We start from the raw sequence: 24,780 nt of genomic DNA, 5'->3' as shown, positions 1-24,780 counted from the left end.
GGGAAGGCACTTCAAGGTAAAAATAGATCATGATAGTCTTAAATTCTTTTTAGAACAAAGATTATCTTCAGAAGAGCAGCAAAAATGGGTCACAAAGATGTTGGGTTATGACTTTGAAATTATGTACAAAAAAGGGAACCAAAATGTTGTTGCAGATGCACTCTCAAGAAAGGATGAGGATATGGAAGCATTTCTTTGTGCCATTTCTATTATCCAACCATATTGGATAACCAAAGAAAGGGATGAATGGAACAATGATGAAGAAGTGTGGGCACTCATTCAAAAGTTGCAACAAGATCCTAGTACATCTGAGACATTCAACTGGAATAATGATTCATTATGGTACAAAGATCGCTTGTACCTTTGTAAGAATTCCCAACTCAAACAAAATATTCTTCGGGAATTGCACACCTCTCCCTTAGGAGGGCACTCAGGATTTTTAAAAACTTACCACAGGGTTAAGAAGGATTTTTTTGGGATGGCCTTAAATCTGATATTCAAAAGTTTGTGGCAGAATGTTTGGTTTTCCAACAAAATAAAGTTGAGACAATTAAGATTTTGGGTCTGTTGCAACCTGTATCCATTCCAAGTCAATGTTGGGAGGAGGTTTCAATGGATTTTATCACAGGTTAATTACCTAAGTATGAAGGAAAGAGTGTCATCATGGTGGTAGTTGATAGACTTACCAAGTATGCACACTTTTGTGCATTATCTCATCCATTTAAAGCTAGTACAATTGCTACTGCATTTATGGAAATAATTCAAAAGCTACATGGAAACCCAAAGATTATTATAAGAGATAGAGATCCTATTTTCACTGGAAATTTTTGGATGAAATTTTTTCTTGTTTGGGTACTCAATTAGCTCGACACTCACTTGTAGACCTCCTCCATAGTTTGCTACAATTGCATTTTTTATTTATCCTTCTTTGTACATCATTTGGCTTGACTTGTGATTCTTGCAATAATTTTAGCACATGGATTCCTAGGGAAGTAGGGAAAAATGCATCTACTCCATATACTAATTGGAAAGGAGACATTCCAATAGATTTATTAGTGCTAATTTTGTCAGCCCATGGAGCATTAGTCAACTTCTTGTGCCATGTTTTTTTATTTTCCTACAATAGCTTCTTAATAATGTTGACTAAACTCTTATTAGAAGAATCAGCTAACCCATTCCCTTGTGGTTAATAAGCAGTAGAGTGTCCTAAAAATCAATCATTCTTTTTGATTTGAAAGCAAAAGCATTGTCAGTAATGATTTTATTTGGACATCCAAATTTGGCAAGAATATTACCTTCTAAAAACTAGATGATTACAGTGTATGTAGCTTGTCTAGTTGCAATGGCCTCAATCCACTTAGTGAAGTAGTCAGTGGCTGTCAAAATCCATTTATGTTGAGTTGAGGAGCTTGGATGGATTTCTCCAATAAAATCTAGGCCCCATTGTTGGAAAGGAACCTCAACTGAAATGGGATTTAAAGGTAAGGGAAAAATTTTTCTCTTGCCTTCAAAGATTTGGCACTGATGGCATGTTGAAACTCTCTTATAAACATCTGCAAACAAGTTAGGCCAGTAAAAACTAGTTCTCAGGATTTTGTTGGCTATGGTCTTCCAGTATAAATGTCCTCCATAATCTCCTATATGAAATTCCTCCATGGCCTTGTCTGCTTCATCCTTCAATAAACAATTTAGCAAAATACCCCCAGCATCCTTCCAATACACATTCTAATCTAAAATGCAGAATTTCATAGCTTTTAACTTGAGAAATCTAGCTTTTGTTTTTGTTAAACCAGGAGGAGCTTGTAAATTTTGTAAAGCAAAGATAATATCAACATACCAAGGAGAGGTATCAAATGCTTCTGATACCTGTGGAGTCACGAGCTCTTCCTATTCATCAAGTGCAACTATAAAATTTATGCCTAGTGCATGGAAATTTGATTCAGCCATTAGCTTAGCCAATCCTTGACCTTTGATGAGCTTAGTAGGTCTTACTTCAATGTCATATTCTAAAATCACTGCAATCCATTTGCCTCTTTTCCCATCTAGATCAGTCTGAGTGAGGATATCTTTGACTACAACACTTGGAACAAATGCAATTATATGAGAATGTAGAATGTACACTCTAAAGTCTTTTAGTGCCTTTACTAGAGCAAAGGCTTGTTTTTCCATGATATTGTACTTTAAGGAGGCATCTCTCAAAGATATACTGAAGAAAGCTATAACTTGTTCAAATCCCTCATTGTTTTTCTGCAATAGAACTGTTGCAATGGTGTGTTCAAATGCAAAAGAGAAAATCATGAAATCTTTAGTAAAAACAGGACTAATCAAATCAGGAGCAGTTGTCAAAGCTATCTTTACTTCACTAAAATATTTTTTAGCCTCACAATTCCATTTTACCTCAGTATCTTTCTTCAACATGTCTGTGATTGCTCTCAAGATCTTGGCTAGGTTTGGAATGAATCTTCTTAGGAAATTGATCCTACCAATAAAAGACTGAATTCCTTTTTTGTTCTTGGGAGGATCACTCTTCATTATGGCTTCAACTCTGTTGGGGTCTATTATGATACCTTCCTTTTAAATAATGTGGTCAAGTATCTTTCCTTCCTTTAAACCGAAAAGAGATTTTTTGGGGTTCAAGGAAATACCATATTTCCTGCATTTTTCAAAAACCTTCCTCAAGTGTAGCAAGTGACCTTCATCTGTTTTGGAAAATACAGTAATGTCATCTAGGTAAATTACAATGAACCTATCCTTCGAATGTAATATCCATTGCTCTCTAGAAAGTGGCCCCTGCATTCATAAGCCCAAAGGGAATTTTTACATACATAAAGGTCCCCCAAGGTGTAGTAAAAGTTGTTTTATGCTGATCATCAGGATGTACCATAATTTGGTTATATCCTAAGAAACCATCCATCAAATAAATTACGCTGGAACTAACTACTTTTTATAAGATATGATCCATTTTAGGTAGAGGGTAGTTATCCTTGAGAGAAACTTTGTTCATATTTGTGAAATCTACACAGAGCCTTATTTCTCCTATCTTCTTTCTTGTTGGCACTAGATTAGACACCCATTTTGAAAATCTTAAGGGCATAATGATTTTTGCATGTAACATTTTTTTAACTTCTTTTTGTATCAGAGGTAACAGAACTGGATTTACCCTCCTTTTGTATCATGAGTTTAGACAATTGTCTAGTATTTTTCCCTTTTTATTGTCTAATTCCATGTGGCATTGGTTAGTTGAGTCAATCTGAGTAGCTCATGGACACAATCCACCAAATTATGCCCACTAAGGACCCCACACTTCACTGAAAATCCATGTGCACTAATTTACATCAACAAGCACTTAGATAACTATCCATCATAATAGTTAACCATTCCATTACCCAAACATAACTTAACCAATATATGTTCCATTGACAATTTGCTAATATTAGGTTAGCCATTCATGAGTAATAATTCTACCAAATCATTGTGTATTAAAACATGCACCAATGGCAATACAATACATGACCATTTATAGTGGGAAATTGTTTCATCTAGGGGGAAAATTCCCTCGAACCATTCAATAACCAAGTCCATAAATAATTATAGTAACTAAGGTGTTGGCCTTTGCTCAAAGTACACAAAGGTCAAGATTGCTTTACAAAATAAATAAACAATGACTTGAACATACTTTGCCAGAAGTTAAATGGTTGTTACAACAATATTTCACATAGCTAACAATGTTTCACAAAACACTCCTATACAATAAGTATGCACCTTGCTCCAGTGAACAAAATTCATTTGATAAAGGAACTGTTGAGGATCGCCATACCCAAAACTCAATCTTAACTCTAAGAAAACCTTGCCATACACTTAGTCCATCTTGTGAAATCCTCATCCAACCATTTAATGAATTATCCATCACTTGAACATCATCTCCACTTCCTCCATCCAATTTACAAAAGAACTCTTAGTCCTCTTTTACTACAAAATGTTGATATCCATATGTTTTTTTCCTAAAAAATGAACTAATCCACATGCTTTGCTCAACGCATGGCAACTTAGTTCCTCTTTATCCCATTCAAAGGTCCTTGCCACTTTCAAGTGTATAGTTTCCTTGAAGTCAAATCTTGACTTGTCCCAATAAGCCCAACAACATGGCACTAACTCCAACAATGGTTCTACAAGACATTATCTAATTACTCGCTCCACAACTACAACTCCAAGGAATCAATTTACAACAATCACAATGGATCCTACTCATCCCATCTAAGAAGGATCTTACACCCAAGGCAAGCCTCCTTAATATGTTAGGTGGGTGTGCCCAAGTTATTGCTAAGAGTTGCCTAAAGCCATAATCATAGGTCAGATGTTTTATCCATTGTCCAACCATGCATGCATCACTGAGTTAGGTGCATCACAACTTAGCCAAAACCATGGCAAGGCCAAGCTTTTGTCTCAAAACCCATGCCACAAATATCTTCTGTGGTTCTAAGGACCGCCTACAAAAGGCATGCACATTGGTTCATTTACATACTCATTCAACTTTCATTTATGATGCCAACAAATGCTCACAAAGTTATCTCACTTCATTGAGTCAACTCATTTAACATGCAACTTCAACGAACTAGTTCCAGGTGGTTATAAAGGCCCTTACAAGGAGGGAGAGGCCAAGCAAGCACAAATATTGATCTTGTAACTAGTCAATTATTATATTGATAAGGTGGGCACCACCTTTATAAACACTCATTAACATAAAGATCATAATATATTAATACGTATATAATGCAACACATTGCCATATCAATTGTGAAACATGTTTAAGTGCGTATCAATTGTGAAACATGTTTAAGTGCATCGACAAATGTCTGTCTACATGTAATTTTCGCCGAAGTTATTCTTTCAAATCTTTATTCTAGTAACACTAAATTTAATATATAAATTTGATATTTTTCTATATTTTAAAATAAAATTATTATTATTAAAATATTAAATTAATTCCATTATTATTATTATTTTATTGTAATTAATATATGAATAAATAAATAATATTTTAATATTCACGAAACTAAAAATAATCTATAAAACTAACATTCACAAATCTATAAGAGTAAGACCAACCACAACCTCAACCTGTTTTTCATTTTTACAATGTTTTGTGTTATAGTCATCATTATTTCTGGAAAAAAAATTGTAATAATATAACTATACTTTGTCATTAATTAATTATATTAACATTTTAAAATTAAATTCAATAATTCGTGTACAAATCTTAATAACTTATAAGTGGATTTCTTTTCGTGACACAAATGCTATTATCGAACGTGTTAAAAGCGCCAACAGTCTTGATTCAAACCTCCTCCTATCAAGGGAATTTTCATGGTCAAGATCTTCATTCCAACGGCTATCTCTAACGTATGAAATCCTTGAATTCTCCTCTCTCTCCTTTCAACCAAATATTATATCAATCAAACAAATTCGAACCCTTTGATCCTCCTTTCCCTCTTCTACCAACACATCGCTGAAAGTTCTGCGGGACCGTATTCCCTGTTCCGAGTTCGCTTAATCTATCATGGCTGATGCCGGTCGCTCCAAACCCAAGTCACGCAAAAGGCTAAGAGCATGCACTACACAGAAAAAACAGAATGCCAACACTTCAGACAAGGTTTGCATCGAAGAACGAAGAAGATCCTCCAGGATTTCGGAGCGCGGTGCAGAGCCCAGTAGCAACAATAACGATGAGGAGATGGAGCCTGGTTACTCTGCAATTTCGGAAAGACCAAGAGCAGCCATGAATTCTTCCCCAAGCTCACAGAGTCTTAAAGCCCAGAAGAAGACAAAAAAGAAAAAGAGAAATACAGTTATCATAAAAAATGCGGTTTCTGAGTCGGATTCCGAGAAAGAAGTAATAGAGGTAGCAGATGAGGGCGAGTGTTCGAATCCCAGAAGCAGTCATTTAGGCAACGGTGGGTCAATGAATAAAACACGAGTGAACAAAGGCGTGCCGCTGCTGGGAGGAACGAGCTGCAAGGGATGGACCAAGGATCAGGAGATTGCACTGCACAATGCTTATTACACAATCAAGCCCGTACCCAACTTCTGGAAGGAGATAGCTAAGCTGGTATGCCCAAATCTACTCCATGCCCTCTTCCTTTGCAATTTTGTTTTTCCTTTTTTTGGGGTCTTTCGTCTTTACCCCATTTTTGTTCATGTGGAGTGCATATAATCTAATTAAAAAAAAGAAAAGAAATCACAGCAGGCCAAGAAAAACTGGACCTGGCGTAGTCCGTAGGGTTTACCGAATCCTGCTCTCTTGAAAGTTCATTTCAGCATTAACGCAACCGTTCTCAATAAATTATGGAGATACAACACCTCAAAAGGCACTAAAGGGACCTCAGGGGACTACCCTATCCTTAAAAGAAGCTTTCGAAGAAATATTCCAATATCCCTCTAAACGACAATGACAATGCTGGTTGACAATGAACAATGCTGGTTAACGTAGTCAATATTGAAAAATTAGCGGAGTTTTTTTTATCATAATTTTGTTGTCAAATTAATAATGGTTACAGCTATTGCTGACTGCTATCTGTAAATGTAAGCTGATGCATCGCCATCATTATTTAAGGAAAACCACACCACTGGAAAACCACACCACTTGGAATAACCCACTGAGTGGTCTCTAAAAAGCAGGTTTTTGCTTTTGCCAAGTGCCTCTAGGTCTTGGGCTGTTAACCTGTTTTCTTACATGTGAAGAAAATAAAGTGTTAATAAACCGAAACAGTTTTACTGTGTACTCCAAGACCAAGATACTCAATATGTATGCATTCTCTTTTGCTTTTCATATTATTCTACTTCATTTTAACTGACTTCTCAAAGGATTTCTGCCCCCTTTTTTTAATTCTGAGCTGTTTGGGCTAAGGGCTAAAATACAGCTTCGCATTTAGTCGGTGTCCACGTTCTTTCCTTGTATGTTCATGCACTTGGAACTAGGTTGCATGATGGAGAGCTTATAGTATCTCGTCCAAACTAGTCGGGAATTTAAGAAGCTGAAAGGGACGAGTATGTCTCTTTTTATTTTAGAATTTCTGCTACCGAGAACTATGAAGTTGCTGCGTACTTCTTTAATATTCACATGCTCTGGAATGCAGGAGATTAAGCTACAGTAGTAGCTGGGGAGATTTCTAGTCATGATCTCTCAAAAGGACACAGCCTGTGTGGGTGGCCCACTTTTCAAGATCCAGCTGTCCTGCTTTTGATTTGTAATAAATTATTAATCTAGCTTTCTAAGTTCATGTTCATACTGTTGATTTAAAAATAGATAGTTTTGGTTACATGGGCTGCAGCCTCTGTCATGCCCCTGGACCCTACTTCTTTGAGAATCGTGGCATCAACATCACTGCAATACTAATCTATAAAAGCAACATCTGAACATTCACAGAAAGAACAGTGGGGAACAAGAGTTTATGGTGGGAAACCCTCACTGGGAAGAAAATACATTGCAATAAGCTCTTCTGCATTCATCAATGGAACTGCAATAGATATGCTCTGCCTCTGAACAAAATGCAGCTGATAGTTTGCATTTATGTCACTAGAAATGGAGTGGGAGGTTTGTTCCCATGCCAAAATGGCCCTTGAATGGAAATGAGATGGAAAATGTTATTTCCCTTTCTAAGGGCTGGCAATGGTTTCTTGAGTAAGGGCATCATCGAAACTGTGCCTTGGGAAATTGGAAGCTGTTTCTGGCATTTTTTCCCTTGAGGTTCTTGGCTGCTTCGGCTTCCATCTTTGGAAAGCGTAGCATGTCCTTAAACTCCACTCCTTTGAAATTTAGGGCATCACCTTAATGACAATAATAATCGATTAAATGACATAAAATTAGTCACATCACGAACAATAAGAAACAGGGCCTTATAGTGGAAACCCCTCACGGGGAATAAAACCTACTGTAATAAGCTCTTCTACATTTAGCAAAGGAACCACAATATGTTCTTTATGTTATTGAACAACATGCAATTGATAGCTGCCATCTACATTACCAAAAATGAAATAGGAGTCCCTATCCTTGTGCCAAAATAGCCTACAAATGGCCCTTCCTGTTTCTAAGGGCCAAAGCTGTTTTCTTGATAAATGGGCCATTTTTATGATCATCTCTAGAAATTGTTTCTTGGGGAATTGGAAACCATTTTTGGTTTTTTTGCCCATGTACGATTTATATGAGCGTTGAATGAAAAGTGTTGAGTTTCTTGATGCTTCATCTTTGGAAAGTTTGGGAAAAATGGTGAAGAGATTGAAGTGATTATTTATTGTATTGCTCGATGGTGTATTCAATGAATTTGACAAGGCTCCAAGAAGCCTCCTGTTTGAGATAAGATTGAATATTCAATGAATTTGACAAGGCTCTAAGAAGCCTCCTGTTTGAGATAAGATTGAATACCACAAATGGTTGCCTCTGGTAGAAGACAGATTGCTCCTTTAAATTTAGAGGTTGGATAAGTTAACGGAAACTATCTTGGAAGAAAAACTTGAAAGTTGATATGCGTATCTGACCATAGTAGAACCATGGCCCAAGGTAGAAATGAAATAGAGAGAGAAAACACCGTTTTTTTGAGAAATGGGCCATTTTGAAGGTCATCTCTAGAAATTGTTTCTTGAGGATGGAAACCATTTTTGGTGTTTTTACCAAGTACGATTTAGATGAGCATTGAATGAAATGTATTGAGGTTTTTGATGCTTCCATCTTTGGAAAGCCCGGGAAAAATGGTGAAGAGATTGAAGTGATCATTTCTTGTAGTGCTCGATAGCGTATTCAATGAATTTGACAAGGCTCTAAGAAGCCTTCTCTTTGAGATAAGATTGAATACCACAAACAATTGCCTCTAGTATCAGATAAATTGCTCCTTTAAATTTAGAGGCTGGACAAGTTAATGGAAACTATCTTGGAAGAAAAACTCGATATGTATATTTGACCATAATAGAACCATGGCCCTAGTTAGATTTGTAGGCCCAAGACAACTCAAACAAAGGAGTAGTAGGAAATATATGTACAAGGATGGATATTATGGTGGAGAGCCTCTCTTCATATCGTGCATATTAGATTCACTTGCATCAAAGGATGATAGGTACATTCTTACCTGCATGTAGAACAAAACAACTTCCTCTTTTGAGCTACTCATATTGAATGCCATATTTTCCAATGAAGATATAATAGCCTTAGTGAGGCTACCATTCATGGTTCTATATGGTTTCCATGGCAACTTAACAAGTAACTTGGTATGAAGAACTTGGATATCCCTTTAAAACCATATGCATATCCCTTTTCTGGTTTTTCTTACTTTTCTTGTTTCTTGTTTATCTAAGGTCTCCATCACCAATCTCAACTAGTTTTTAGCCTTGACAATGTGCTCCGAGTTACCTCCTTAGAGCCACACCTAGGGGAGATCGATAATGCCCGTTCCTCTTTTTCTTTTTCCTGGTAAAAGGTAGTATTATATTCTTTTCTTGTTATCAATATTAATTACTTGAATATGGAGGCTTTTCTGCACTTGGGATTTCAAAATTCAATTAGATAATAATACATTGTTTTCTATGTGATTGCAAGCCAATGGGCCTTAGCTAAGGAACATCCATTGTTCTAATTGCGTTTAGTTTGCATACACACTCATCTTATTTACAGACACTATAAATCAACCATTTTATGATGTAGTATGTTGGTACATATATCAACTCTTGATCTCTACATGTTTAGATCTTAGGCAACACTATAGTTATTCCTTGTACAACTTTTGATTCCAAAATTTCAACATGCACCTATTTCAAACATTGAGAGGAATGTGGGTTATTACGCCCATGAGATTTAATCGATGACTATGTTGAATCCTACCAAAATGAATGAAAGACAACATAAGTATCAATGTAATACCTTTTGTTTAAGAATGTATTTATGCCAAGTCGCTGCCATGAGTAAGGTTCTGTATATTGTCTTATAATTGAACAATCCCAAAACATAGTGCATGGTCCAAGCCAAAAGTCTGCCATGATTCATAATGGCACATATTCATCCGAGTTACCTCTTTAACAACCACTCCTTATGCATATATCCTTTTGCAAATATGTTCCTTTGAGTAAAATTAATCATTTTTTAGGTTGATATTCTAGCAAGAAGAGCTTGGGCCACTGCCATATAATACAATTTAGAGTTCCTCTCCTAGGGCATGTCACTGGCAAACTCAATCAAATGATTAGCTCAAGATGATCAAGATTTGGCATAAAGTTTGAACTCTCTCTAAGTAACCAACATCCACTGCCTCTGGACAAATTAACGTTTCATTTGTACACCAGTCAGACAACAATGAGATATTTTCATTACACTCTCAATTAGAAATTCAGTCTATTAATCACAAAAATAAGATTCATTTAAGGTGAGAGTTTTGTGGAATGATATCCGTCGATTTGCTAATGATGGATGCATTTGATTAGTCCTGAATGTCTTCCTATATTATATTTGCTAATGATGGATGCATCTGATTAGTCTTGAATGTCTTCCTATCTTATATGAGACGCTGATAAAAATATAAAATTCCACAATCTAGATTTGACATGAAGATGTACATATATGCAAAACTCTTTGTTAACTACTAGGTTCTCATTTGTTGCAAATGTCCCTTAGCACTAGTTGTAAGACCCCAGGGGCATCTTAGGCAAGCTACCCACTGTCAACTCAATAGCTTTGCCTTTCTCACTTTAGACTAGGTGAATGCTAGCCTAGGGGTGCTCCCCTATGCTTAACTAAGCTCAATGTTTGTAGTATAAAATGGGGGCAAGAGAGAGCTTAGGAAACATAATGGTGTTTTTGGTGATTTTATAATTTTAGGTAGATTAATGCCTTACATTTCTTTGGCTATGGGGTCATGGATGTAACGTCAGAGGGTTGTTCTTATGAGTTAGGGTCTCTAGTTAGCCAAAGTGATTCGCACAACAATAACCCCAATTTATTCACTAATATCACAAATTTGATGGAGGAGAAGGTCTATCTAAGATGCACTTCTCAAGGTAACATTAAGAGTGGCCCCGACCTAAACATTGTATATACATGTACTAAATTAAGCAATGTCAAATACATAGCTTTCCTTTGTAAGATAAGCAATAGAAGAAGATCTAAGATACATAACTTTCTCCAATTTAGAAACCTTGCTCCTCTATGGCTTGTGTGTCCAACTCTGGCATCCACGAACTATAAACAAAGTTTCCAATGGTGCATCTAGAACAATTTGCCACACATATAATGAAATTGTACATATTAACAATACCTTTGTCTTTCCAAAGGTTGGGAGCTCTTTCACTCATCCATTACAAATAGAGAGACTAAACCCTTATATATGTTTCAACTCTATCTCCCTTCACAATAAACAAATCCCTTCAACAACTTGCTTACTAAAAGTAGTAATGAGTTTCTAGAGATTCACAATTTCCTCCAAGAGATTACAATAAAATACTCAAGGAAAAAACTACAATGAAGCTCTCAAGTAATTGATTCCATTAGACAAGTCAAACAATAATAAAATATGGAGTTAGTTTACAACCATACCTAAAGAGCTAAGTAGTGGGGCATCTCCTTCAGTTTAGGGATTAACCATGTAATACCATCCAAAGATAGCAAATAAGTGTCTATGAACACGTGTATCCTCCTAGATGTGTGTCCCAAATGTGAACAAGAGAGTAAGATGTCCTCCGTAGTATAGCAATGAATGTGTACAAATCGACAAATCGACCTCCATATGTGAACAAATCAATCCATGACTACATGCTCAAGATATGTGCCAAAAAACTAATTATAACCACACATGTGGTTTCCAAGACCAAGTCGTCCCATTGAATGAGATAAAAAATGTGCAATAGAAGGCTCCATGTGGCATGTCTATCATCCTAAGGTGGAAGACATTTCCATCATCCTGGGGTGGAATACTAAGTAAATATTCCATATGTTTTCACCCTAAACATATAGCATAGAGATATGTGCAAAAATACCTCCTCAAGTAGATGTTCTCATCAAAGTGGTATGGAAATGTGTGCAAGAAGCCTCATCAAGTGGGCATGCTCCTCATCATCCTGGAAAGAAGTGCAAGATGCCTCAAAAAATACGAAGTGCGCAAAAGAAATGGGTCACAAATGATCCAATCACAAACTCCAACGGATAATCACCCCAAAATATGTACAATAAAACCCTACAATTGGAATGTGTGGCTCCAAAGTGTAACAACCACCCATAGTTGACTAGCACAAAATAGACATCACAATCCAAGGGCCAGGTTATCGAAGACCACAATACCATCCACACATACAATCCAATACAATATCAAGTATTTTAAAAAATATCTCTTTATTGCCAAGGAGTCCGTTGCATAGGGCTGCCTTGACCTGTGACAAACAATAGTAGAATCGACTATTCAACTCTATTAACTGATATGCACACATTCATGTAATGGAATAAGAGGGTTTGTATGCGGACCCTTCTCTTGAAGTCTGATCCTAACCTGATCTGGTTGATGCCTTCTCTGACAATCTCGTTGTAGTCTCCAGAATTCTCGTCCTCGTTTCCAACACATGTTTCCTCAAGACAAAGATCAAAAGACACAAACTCTATTATTTCCAAACAATTGTTAGCAAACATTAGCTACTAAGATCTATATAAAATAAATACAAATCTAACCATCAACATGTAAGAACACACCGATAAATAGAAGGGGAAAATATGGTTTTAATATTATCAAGATGAAATCTCACAGCAGTTGCAAGTCTTCATGGCTTCTTGATTGAATAATCCTTGTCTCACCTACACTTATTCAAGGCACACTAGCATGAGCTTGTCACAATGTAAGAGATGTTTTGTTGGCAATTCGACAACATAACCTTGTCTTTCTCTCCCCTTCTCCTGTGCAGTGGGTTCTTATTTATAGGTGAAATGAGAAGGTAGAGGGGATGAACTTAAACATTTTGATCCTTGTGCAAGGTGAGAGTTCCAAAGATTTTTGACAATGTCTTTTCATCCTTATCCTTTTTTCAATATTATTTTGACCTTTTTTAAACTCATCTTCTCATTCTAGGAACCCTAACCGCTTCAATACTTTTTGCAAGAGGGGAATACGAGCATTCGACACTCTTTGCTAGTGTATTGTGACCATTGCAACTCTCCTTATCAGTGTTCCAAGAGCTTTGAAGGACTCATTTTAGCAATTTGTATAGTTTTCCCATGGGAAAAATGTGGTATCTCTAGCTCATCTTGTCATAACTTCTCAAGTGGTCTCATGGAGTGTCAAATTAAGCTATATTAGGTGGTCTCTAATGTGTGAGTTTAGAAGAGAAATTGATGGTCAAAATAAATTATAGCGACATAGCAAGTGGGGGGTTTGAAAGGAGCCTTGAATCATGGAACCAATTAGAAGTTGTAAAAGCAATCAACCAAATACATATGATATACATCCTCGAGGTAGGTAGATCCATACTTGGTACATAATGGATGAAGAAGCATGGTCGCCAACACAATACACTACAGATCTATGTAATGATATGCAAGAACATGGCCACGAAATTGAGTACACGGTGGATGTCATCAGATTACGATCGTAGCCATTCAACAGTTACAATGTGGATCTATGTCACAGTTCAGGAGGACAATGGACACCAATGAAAATGCCTCAATGTGGTCCTCATAGTACATAATAAAAGGAATCTCTGTCACAACTTGGGCGAGATAGCATGCATGATTGAGGTAGCCTCAACACCTAAGGCCTTCGTCTCGTCCCGATGGTACATTCCTACATTATGCAAATAGATGAGATGATGTTGAGCATGCAATGGATTGTCTGATTATCAGGCATTAATGAATCTTGTTAATAAATGCGAGAGAGACCATCGTTGATGGAAATGGTTCCCAAGGTACCCAATACATTCTAGTGAGTGTGAATAGATTTGTTGATGTCAAATACTTGTAGAATCAGGCAAATAGGGGCCAACGAGGTGAACTCACAATCAATCGCAGGGAAGCTTGCCATTGGTGACTGCAAGCTCCAAGGTAGTAGTTGGTTTCTAGATCCACTCATGGAGGGCCTTGATGTATCCCCCATCATTCAACAAGAAACAAACATTGAGATGATGATGATGATGGTAGTTGATGAAGTCGTCACTTACAATTGACATGGGGATGGTCGACACAAAAGGTCAATGGTACTACAGATGGTCGACTTTGGCTGAGACTATGCTTGAACATATTTGGCATGACATAATGTCGACTTGGCATCCTGGACTAAAGAATACAATTTAGAACATGATGGCACAAGAGTCATCACCATAGCCAATAATGATTGGAATGATAACCAATTTGGTGGGAGATTGACTCTCGTAAGGAGTTACTTGACTCATGCTAATGTTATGGCTCCTAGGTCAGGCTAAACAGGTTATGTTCAAGGGTGACTGACAACTGCCGTAATGTAACATAGATAATAATATCCCCTTCCCCCTTTATGTTTGATCTCCTTCATGGTTTTACGAGTGCATTGAGGTGAACTCACAATCAATCGCAAGGAAGCTTGCCATTGATGACTGCAAGCTCCAAGGTAGTAGTTGGTTTCTAGATCCACTCTCTAGATAATGAGCTGTTGTTGATGGAAGGAGATTCGTTGATGGAGGGCCTTGATGTATCCCCCATCATTAAACAAGAAACAAACATTGAGATGATGATGATGATGGTAGTTGATGAAGTCGTCACTTACAATTGACACGGGGATGGTCGACACAAAAGGTCAATGGTACTACAGATGGTCGACTTTGGCTGAGACTATGCTTGAACATATTTGGCATGACACAATGTCGACTTGGCATCTTGGACTAAAGAATACCATTTAGAACATGATGGCACAAGAGTCATCACCATAGCCCATAATGATTGGAATGATAACCAATTTGGTGGGAGATTGACTCTCGTAAGGAGTTACTTGACTCATGCTAATGCTATGGCTCCTAGGTCATGTTCAAGGGTGACTGACAATTGCCATAATGTAACATAGATAAATAATATCCCCTCCCCCCTTTATGTTTGATCTCCTTCATGGTTTTACGAGCGTAAAAGAGAAAGCCAAGTATGCTCATTGTGCCCTTTTATTTGTCAGTTTTATTGAGCCCAAAAAAGAGATAAAGTATGCTTGGTGGGTATCCTTCTAATAGTTTAACAAGGGTGAGAAAAGGAGAAGAGTTTGCTCTCTGGCTTTCATATTGGATAACAAGGATGAAAAATCAGAAATGAACTTGGCATTGTCATTGGTTTAACAAGCATGAAAAGATGAACAAAATGAAGCTCAAAATTTTCATTTTTTAATGAGCATGAAAAGATCACCAAAAGAGAGCTCATTTTAGAGAGACAAGTGGCATGGTAGTATGGATCTAGTTCTTAAGCTGATGGAACCAACCCAAGCAAAGCGAAAGCAAATGCAAAGTAGGTTGGCAAGGTAAGTCTACTCATCAGAGCTATTTCTCTAGTGTGTAATGATGGGTTTCAAGATGGAAGCAATATTGATGTAAAGGCAAGAGGTCAAGCATAACTGCAATGGTGGTAAGCGGGATCAAGGAAAACGACCTAGTCGTATGCAGTGAGACATTGGGAACGATATGCATAGGCAACCATAAAACAACATAAAAGTTGGTGGAAATCCCCCCTTTGGGATGTGGCCAGAAATAATATGAAGAGAGATGAATGTGGCTCAACTTTGTGACATGGCGGGTTCTAAAGAGGTTTCTCGTACCTACAAATTAATGCAACTTGGGCATCAAAATGACAATCAAGTGCTACTCTAGGGTGCCCTCAAAGGCTAGGCGCTATTGTGCAAGTTATGACATGCAAAAAGAGCTGGGTAAGTGTCACAAACTGATGAGTTTGGGCCTAGGCCTAGGGCATAGTGAAATGATATAGAGAAGGTCAATAATGCATCAGCAAGATTGGTTTAAATCCTATACTTATATGCCATTTTTGAATTTATACCTTGGATCCAGTGGATTTCACACGAATCATCACTTTCCTGTTCAAAACCGATTAAAAAGTCCTTTGCAAGAAAAATAAATAAAAAGAACATCAAAATACTCCCAAAAATGAAATAGCTAGCAAGATATTGTATGGCCAATGTGAAACAAGATAGTTTTGAAAAGGAAAAAATGACCATTTTAAAGGAGAAAACCACTTGGAGGAATCCTCTTCTTTCCAGATCTCGGGAGCATCTAGCTACCATTTGGCATTCTGTCACCACCAGGTTAGTGATCTCATTCTTTCTTTTTAGTGCTTTCTTATGCATTTTAACTGAAAAATCAGTTGTTAGGAACCCTTTCTTTGGCTCAACCTCACTCAGTGCTCTTGGACAGGGCATTTGGAGCATTGGAAAGAGCTCCTAATGCTTGTCTGATTTTATCCACCACTCAACATCCCGCAGAATACGATGTGAATTCAAGGTTCTGGTTGCATAAATCTTGCTTTAATAGTAAGTTAATACACAGGAGAAGATAATCCCTGAAAAACATAAAAGGATGAGCTGCATTTATAGTAGATACAGAGAATTGGTGGGTCATAAATGAATTCAAAATGCGCCTTTGCTAACTGTGAAACAGGGGAAGGAGTGAGAGTCCCAATGTTGCAGGGCATGGGCTGGCAGTAACTGCAGTCTCGCTGCTCTAGTGAATGACAAGACCATCTAAGAGTTGATAGCTACATTTTCCATTGCTATCTATCCAGAGTTAATTACAGTATAACTCGACAGGGCATCCAACTAGACTATTCAGCTGGGTGTTAACTCTTAGTTTACTTGTGTGTAGCTTGGACTGTGTTCCAGTTACAGCATCCTTTCTCTTCCAGCAGAGTTCTGCACAACAGTTCGCCCCTCTTCAGCAGTTATTTACAACATTAATGAGGGTGCAATAGCATTTTTGGAGGAGAAAGAGAGATAGGGGGCACACACATGCACTTTCCATCCTCAATCCATTTCCAGTTTTAGATGTTTTACATTATTCAGCTGGGTGTTAACTGTTAGTTTACTTGTGTAGCTTGGAGTATGTTTCAGCTATGGCACCCTTTCTCTTCCAGCAGAGTTCCACACAGCAGTTTCTTACAGCATCACGCCCCTCTTCAGCAGTTCTTCACAACATTAATGAGGGTCCAGTAGCATTTTTTGGAGAGAGAGAGAGATGGGGATCTAACATCCTCAATTGATTTCCAGTTTTAGATGCTTTTCTTTTTTAAGTAGTTTAGTTCTAAATCTGATGTTTGCTTTATTTAGTTTTTGCATGTGCTATTAGAGGGTGAAGTTCCTTAGTTATACTAGGTGCCTATGCATGTTGACTCCCGGCTTCAGTTGAGGGCGTACATCTCTAGGAGTATGCATGCTTGCATGCCTCAGATCATCTCCAGATACCTTATTTGGCTCATTTATCCATGCAAGGAAGTTGACTATGGTTAGGAGTTAATATTGTCAGTTGGGAGCTGTTGTGCATGTGTGCAGATTTATTGTACCTACCCTTCTTCCTAGTCTATAAAGGAAAAGTGGGGTGCCCCACTTTATGGATTGAGAGTTTGAGTTTTGAGCTGTAGCATTTAGCATTCTGTTTTTCAGATTTAAGGGAAATTCAGTGATGTTGTTTTGAGTGTAGGGATTTGCATTGTTGCTGCTTAATTATCAGCAGTATGTATTTATATGCTAAAGCATTCTATAGCAGAGATTTCGATTTGTGTTACTGTTCTTCAGTATCCAGGTTTTAGGTTAGATGCTAGACTGCAAAATCTTCTCACTGTCCAATTTTTGACATTAACTGAACAGAACAGTCTTATCCACTGCCTATTATGCCAATTTAATTGCGTGTTGAAGAGTCATTATGCCATCACCGCCATAATCTTGTAAGTACCCAGTAAACCACCTCAATACCCATGGCTCACAAATTGGACAGTGCATTGTGTACCTTGATATATATATTCATTCATGATGACGTCTTCTTTATACATTCGCAAACACATTGTGTGCACACCCCAAGCGATTGTGCCCAAACGATTAGTCTGCAAAGTCCAAATATCTTTAGATTAATTGATTTTGGGATTAATGAATTGGCTTCCAATATGTGAAACTGAAGCTCTTGGAATGAGCCTCTCAATAGCACTACTTTCAGGATTGAATGTTTCTGTATTTGGGCACAAAAATGGATGGAAATAAAATGTTGAACGTGCAAGTCTAGCCCTCGTCATTATTTTCAAACGACCATATCTTGTTCATTTCTTGAATTTTTTTTACTTCAATTGTATAAAACTGAAGCTCTTGGAATGAGATTTCCAGTTGTACTACTAGAATCCGATTCATTATTGTTCCTCACAGTGACTTGTAGCATTCTTTGTTGGAATCACAAGAGAGTGAAAAGGATCAAATGGAACCACCAAGAAACCCTAAATCAACATGGAACCATAAGCACATCAGAGAAGGAAGATAAGATGAACACATGAACAATAGAAAATACAAGATGGTGCCTGTAGGCTAAAGACTCAGTCACTATGAATCAATATGATGAGAGCACCATTGATGGCAGTAGCAAGTGGAGAAGATCTAGGCACATGCAATGGAAGTATGATGGTGGGTACTATAACAGAGATTTTGTATAGTATGTATAGCAGCAGCTGTATGCCCTCCTTCAGCTGTTTTGTATGGCAGTAATGAGGGTGCAGGGGCATTTATGGAGGAGAGAGAGATAGAGGCACAGGCATGCCTTTGCCTAGTTTTTCCAGTTTAGATATTTTTTATATTTAGTCATTCAGTTCTATTTTTGACTTTGCTTCAGGTAGTAGTTACATGGACAATGTTAGGACGATTCACATGTGTAAAGTTTCAGAGAGAGAGAGAGATGCATATTTGCACTGTCCTCTAGTGGGAACATCTTTCTAGAAATAGTTCTGTCATGCAAGTTGAGGGAACTAATCCCAAGGCAATAGAGTGAAAAGGATCAAATGGAACCACCAAGAAACCCTAAATCAACATGGAACCATAAGCACATCAGAGAAGGAAGATAAGATGAACTCATGAACAATAGAAAATACAAGATGGTGCCTGTAGGCTAAAGAATCAGTCACTATGAATCACATGGACAATGTTAGGATGATTCACATGTGTAAAGTTTCAGAGAGAGAGAGAGATGCATATTTGCACTGTCCTCTAGTGGGAACATCTTTCTAGAAATAGTTCTGTCATGCAAGTTGAGGGAACTAATCCCAAAGCAATAGATCTAGGGTTTAGGTTTATTTCAGTTAAAGTGCTGTTGTGCATGTGTCCAGATCATTGTACCTCCTAGTCTATAAAGGAGAAGGCAATGGTGTATAACCTAATTCAGTTTTTCAGAGTAGGAAGCAGTGGGTGAAGGATAAAGTTTGAAGCTTTTAGTGCATTTCTTGTTTTTAAGAGTAATAACCAGTGACGTGATAGAGATGTGTTTAAGTTCCCAGTAAAAGTTAGATTGCAGTTGTGATAGAGATCTCAGTTTATTCACGGACACTTGATTTAGCAATCAGACTAGGACTGTTACCATGTGCTGAAGAATTTCAACAAGCTTGAGTTGTGTATTTATACACAACTAAGTGAGGTGCCCCTTTAAGAGTGGGTTATGAGCCCACATAACAAGGGCATACGCCCCAAGAGGGGTGCGATTAGGCCAACCCAGTCAAATATATAGAAAATACAATAATGAGGGCACTTTAGCCATAAATGACATGTGAAGATTACCATAATTTCAACATTCCCGAGGCCAAATAATCTTAACAGATTGAACACTGCATTGATACTATTCTGTCATGTATCTGGACCCTACTCCTTTGAGGATTGGGGCATCAACATAACTACATTGATAATCCATAAGAGAAGTATAAAAATATTCACAAACAGAGTTATAGGAAACCAAGGTTTATAGTTGAAAATCCTCACAGGGAAGAAAACCCTCTGCAATAAGAAGCTCTTCTGCATTCATCAATGGATACACAGTGGATACTCTGAGCTGCTGAACAACATTCATCTGACAGTCTCCATAACAAACCCACTGCAATAAGCTCTTCTGCATTCATCAATGGATCACAGTGCATACTCCGAGCTGCTTTAGGCCAACCCAGTCAAATATATAGCAAATAAAATAATGAGGGTGCTTTAGCCATAAATGACTTGTGAAGATTACCATAATTTCAACATTCTTGAGGCCAAATAATCTTATCATATTGAACACTGCATTGATACTATTCTGGCATGTATCTGGACCCTACTCCTTTGAGGATTGGGGCATCAACATAACCACATTGATAATCCATAAAAGAAGTATACAAATATTCACAAACAGAGTTATAGGAAACCAAGGTTTATAGTTGAAAATCCTCACGGGGAAGAAAACCCTCTGCAATAAGAAGCTCTTCTTCATTCATGAATGGATTCACAGTGCATACAGCTGAACAACATGCAGCTGACAGTCTCCATCACCAACCCACTGCAATAAGCTCTTCTGCATTCATCAATGGATCACAGTACATACTCTGTTTCCTCTTTTTCTTTTTAAAAGGCGGTTTTCATTTGTTTTTATTATCAATATTAATTACTTGAACATTAGGACCTTTGCACTTGGGATTCTAAACTTTGATTACATTACAATGCATCACTTTTCAATAGAATCGGAAGCCAATGGGGGCCTTCACTAATTAGCGTCCATTGTTCTTATTGCATTTAGCATGCATACATACACATCTTGTTCACGGACACTTGATTTAGCAATGGCCATAGCTTTTAAGAGCGGTCCAAGTCAGCCCGGACTCGGTCAACTCGACTGAGTTGACTGCAGGCTGTATTGACTTGGTCATATATTCAGTTCGTTGGGTCAGTTTGGTACCGAACTGGTTGAGACAAAGCATGACTTACCCAATTTGGTACTAAACCGGCCCTACTCAGCCAAGTCTTCACCTACTCGGCCAAGTAGGTACTGGACCTCGTCATGGTGGACACTGGACACGGCCTACAATATGCAAATGCCTACAATATGCAAATTTGTTTATAAAAATATAAAAATGCGTAACTTCTAAACCCTACCAAAATGCTATAAAGAATCCCGTAACTCTCCAGCCCCTACACCGCAATTTGCCTTTCACTTTGAAGAGTAGTGATCTGTCCCAGCCTAGCATGTCTTTAAAGTTTTGTACTTTAAACCTGCTACCAGTTTGGAGTTTGAAATATGAAGTATGAACTTTGCACAAAGAATTTAAGATAGGCTTTTCAATGTTGCATAATTGAATTTGCAGATTGGAATTTTACAATGGCCCCAAATGTCAAAGACCCTGTGTGGATCGATGTTGATGAGCAGATTTATTGCAAATATTGCAAGAAATGCATAAAGGGGGAGGGCGGTGGGGGATTTGTAGATTGAAAGAACACTTGGCTGGTATAAGAGGCCAGGTTGTCCCATGCATGGCCCCATTAGACGAGATCAGACATTAGATTGGAATTGCAAAATTTGAAAACAAGGAGGCATATGAAAAGGAGATGGTTGGTAGCATGTTTTCAGACTCTAAGGCTCATTCAGAGTCGAGTCCAAGTTTTAAAACTATGGCTGGGGTATTATACTGTCCGTGATTCTTCCAAGTGTTCAATGGAGTCTACATGAGTGCGTGTGTATGTGAATACGAATAAAAAGTTTATGGTAAAATAGTCATAGGAATTAGAATGCCAAATATAAAAAAATTGAGCTATATATTAATGTACCCCCATATCTATTTTGATTTTTCTTCATCATCGTGTTAATAAAGTTGTCTCCCTTTTGTCTCATTAATGATTCTGCATGATGCAACTGTAATGCGCTCTTGCTCTTAGCATGCTTAAATTTTGGCAACTAGGTGCTTTGCCATTCATCCCAACTCAAATGGTCTTTGTAAGCTTATCAAGTAAAGCAGGTAGTAATAGATTACAACTGGGAAGATATTGGCAAACTGGGCAGCAAACCCTTTAACTATTCTAAGACGGGACATAGTGATCCTGCTTAGTTTGATTTGTAGTGGTATGCTCGCTCAAATCTTTGAAGAAATTTGTGGATGGCATATCTCCTACCCCTAACCAGTGTTGCCTGGCTCATATTCAGGCTCCCATTTTTTTCTAGCTCGATAGGATTTTACTGGTGTGCATGTTTTGTGGATTTGTCTTTGAAGATTCTCATTTTTAATTTTCTTCTCAGTGGCCTTAATTTGGAAAAGCTCCTTATTGACAACTTTGCCTGATTTTCTTCTAGAATGAATCACCCACTTCCCATACCTCTTAAGAAACATAGTTTTTCCTTACTGTTGCATCATCCCCCAATATAGATCTAGCCAGACTTGCCTATAGGCCTGGGGCCATATTTCACACTCTGTTGAGACATTGAATACAAATAGTTCCGATCTTATTCTTTTAGTTTGAAAGTGGTTCTGTATACCTTTGGTTTAACCAACAACCTAGAGAAAGGAGAACACTAGTGACTACAGTACTATGATTCGAGAGAGGGGCCTTGCCTTCAATTGCCGATTTTGTGGAAGTTGGATAGTGAAACTGTAATTTTTCTTCCTTGGACAACGTTGTGCTGTCTAGCATGTTTAGATCTATAATGCTTGTTCTCACATTGGACTCTATATGCTAGAGCTCTTGAGAGGCATTCATAAAAAGAATGTTTGTCATTTTTTTGTTACCAAGCATCGTTCTCTTCATCTCGGGATTCTACCATGTTAACTCACTAGGTTACTTGGCCATCCCCATTTGCTGACTTTCTTAATGTGGAAGTTGAGTATTTGCTTGCTGTATGTTTTAGTGTTCAACATGACCCATATCACTACTTGGGTGTGACTACATTGTGACAAGATGCACGCAAACATGATGCTACCCTTCCCTTTTACATGTCATGAGGTAAACGCAGAAACCTTTGGCCATGTCTTTTAATTGATAGATAAACTTGAAACCATCAACCTTGACTTCTGACTGACGGACAATCTAAAGGAAGAATAGTAAATTTTATTCTTTGTTGATACCCGCTTTTACATCTCACAATAGGCACTTATTATTGGTTAAGAAGAGATGGGACCTTGCACTCCAGTTTCCTCCTCTTCCACGAGACTAGTCACTACATCAACTACATCCAACAATCTTCTTAGGTTTCACATCCTTGAAAAATATTTTAGGGTGATGGGTCTATTACTCTATGCCACCCATCAATCATAAGCTCATTTGTGCCTGATATGAAGGGTTGGAAATAGGCTCTACATAAGAATAGAGGATACTTTTGTTTTATGCTCTCTGGTCTTGTTTGGGTTTTGAGTTTGACTGATGGTCTTGGACTTAGTAGCATTGCTCACTCTTTTTCCTTTGTTGAGCTTATAGTGAATTTCGTTATATGGTCTTTTCCCAAATGAGCTAGACGATTTACCTTAATCATACTTTGATCTGAGATCATTAAGTTTTATTTCATATTATAAAATTTGGTGCTAGATTATTGCATTTTCTTTGCAATGTTCCAAAACATTTTTGTGGTTGCATTATTCATGCTGTGAGAGTTGCAGTGGTTCTCAGATATTCATACACCTTTCCTTCTCTCTATTGAAACTTAGTACGAGTTGTAACCAAACTATCTTTACTGCAGAGATGCTCGAATAGATATTTAGCTAGTCTTGTAAGCACTATTCATCGTCCCTCATGGTGATCCTTACAGACAATCTGCATTTGTTTACATATGTCTTCAGGGACAAGCTTCCATGTTAAAGCTCAAACTTCAAAGTAGTTGGACACTTGGTGGGGTCCTTGTTATACTGATGCCACTTCCTCAATTTCAACTGTGGTCAATTTATTGTGAACTTTTCTCATTCCAATGTCTTTTAATGCTGCTAATTGATTTATAAGATATATGATTATTTTTATTTAACATTATTTGTTCTGCAGGTTCCAGGCAAATCATCCAAGGAATGCTTCAACAGATTTTATTCAGCCTATCCTACCCCACCTGTTACTCAACCACGTTCAAGAATGAATAGGAAAAATTGCGAGTCTCCTATCAGGTCATTTGCAAATGACTTCAATACATTGCTGAAGTCAGCTGGGTCTAGTGGTGGAAGGTCTGGCAGCAGTAGACAGAAAATTTTGCATGCACGAAAGACTGTGAGGCAGATACTAAGGCAACATAAGAAGGCTGATAAAGGGTATGAAGCTGACTTATTTTCTGCAATAGAAAATGTTGATCCATCAGTGCAGTCTTTCTTGCTTCCAACTACTACACCTGTCACACCAGATGGTGATCATCAGGCTGGTGGGCATTCAACATCTGACCAGACTCTATCATGTTGTAGGCCAAAATCATTGTCTAGATTTTCAGCAGATTCCCACCGGCAACTTCAAAAGAAACTTCTGAGCCCTGAAGTGCTGAAACAAATAAAGAACCCTGCTCTTCATGATAAGTATATTGATTTGTTACATTCTAGGGAGGCTGCACGGAAAAAGGCTTGGGCCCAGAATACAAAATTCCAGTCAAATAATGTCCAAACATTGCCACAAACAGATGCCGTTTGTGCAGCAAAAGCTGCTGTAGTTGCCGAGGCTCAACAGGTGCTCCGACAGTCACAGACTAATGAAAAAAAGAACTGTTTCGGTATTCAATATCACACATGCGGTGAAAACGGTGAGGAAGAGTGTGACGAAGATAATGAAGATGCTGATGAAGAAGAAATGGAAGATTTGGATCTGAGTTAAAGATGTA

The 24,780-nt window shown here is 37.8% G+C and overlaps 1 protein-coding gene across 1 annotated transcript; it reads left to right on the top strand.

The window, feature by feature from the left end:
- Positions 1-5,371: 5,371 nt before the first annotated feature.
- On the top strand, positions 5,372-24,780 carry LOC149261958 (uncharacterized). Its single transcript, XM_089382828.1, has 2 exons — positions 5,372-6,106; positions 23,970-24,780. Exons 1-2 carry the CDS (start codon positions 5,558-5,560, stop codon positions 24,771-24,773), a joined length of 1,353 nt encoding a protein of 450 aa, XP_089238954.1. The 5' UTR covers positions 5,372-5,557; the 3' UTR covers positions 24,774-24,780.

Source organism: Pinus tabuliformis, chromosome 6 (assembly GCF_031772625.1).
Source record: "Pinus tabuliformis cultivar Carrire ecotype Pingquan chromosome 6, CPIR1, whole genome shotgun sequence".
Classification (NCBI taxonomy): Eukaryota; Viridiplantae; Streptophyta; class Pinopsida; order Pinales; family Pinaceae; genus Pinus; species Pinus tabuliformis.
Note: the sequence above shows the minus strand (reverse complement) of the source record. Positions and strands in the feature narration are given on the sequence as shown.

What these genes read in the sequence shown, in the direction of transcription:
- LOC149261958 (XM_089382828.1), top strand. Translation starts at nt 5,558, where the DNA reads ATGGCTGATGCCGGTCGCTCCAAACCCAAGTCACGCAAAAGGCTAAGA. An exon ending in GGAAGGAGATAGCTAAGCTG is followed by an intron (nt 6,107 to 23,969) that starts GTATGCCCAAAT and finishes TTTGTTCTGCAG; the next exon opens with GTTCCAGGCAAATCATCCAA.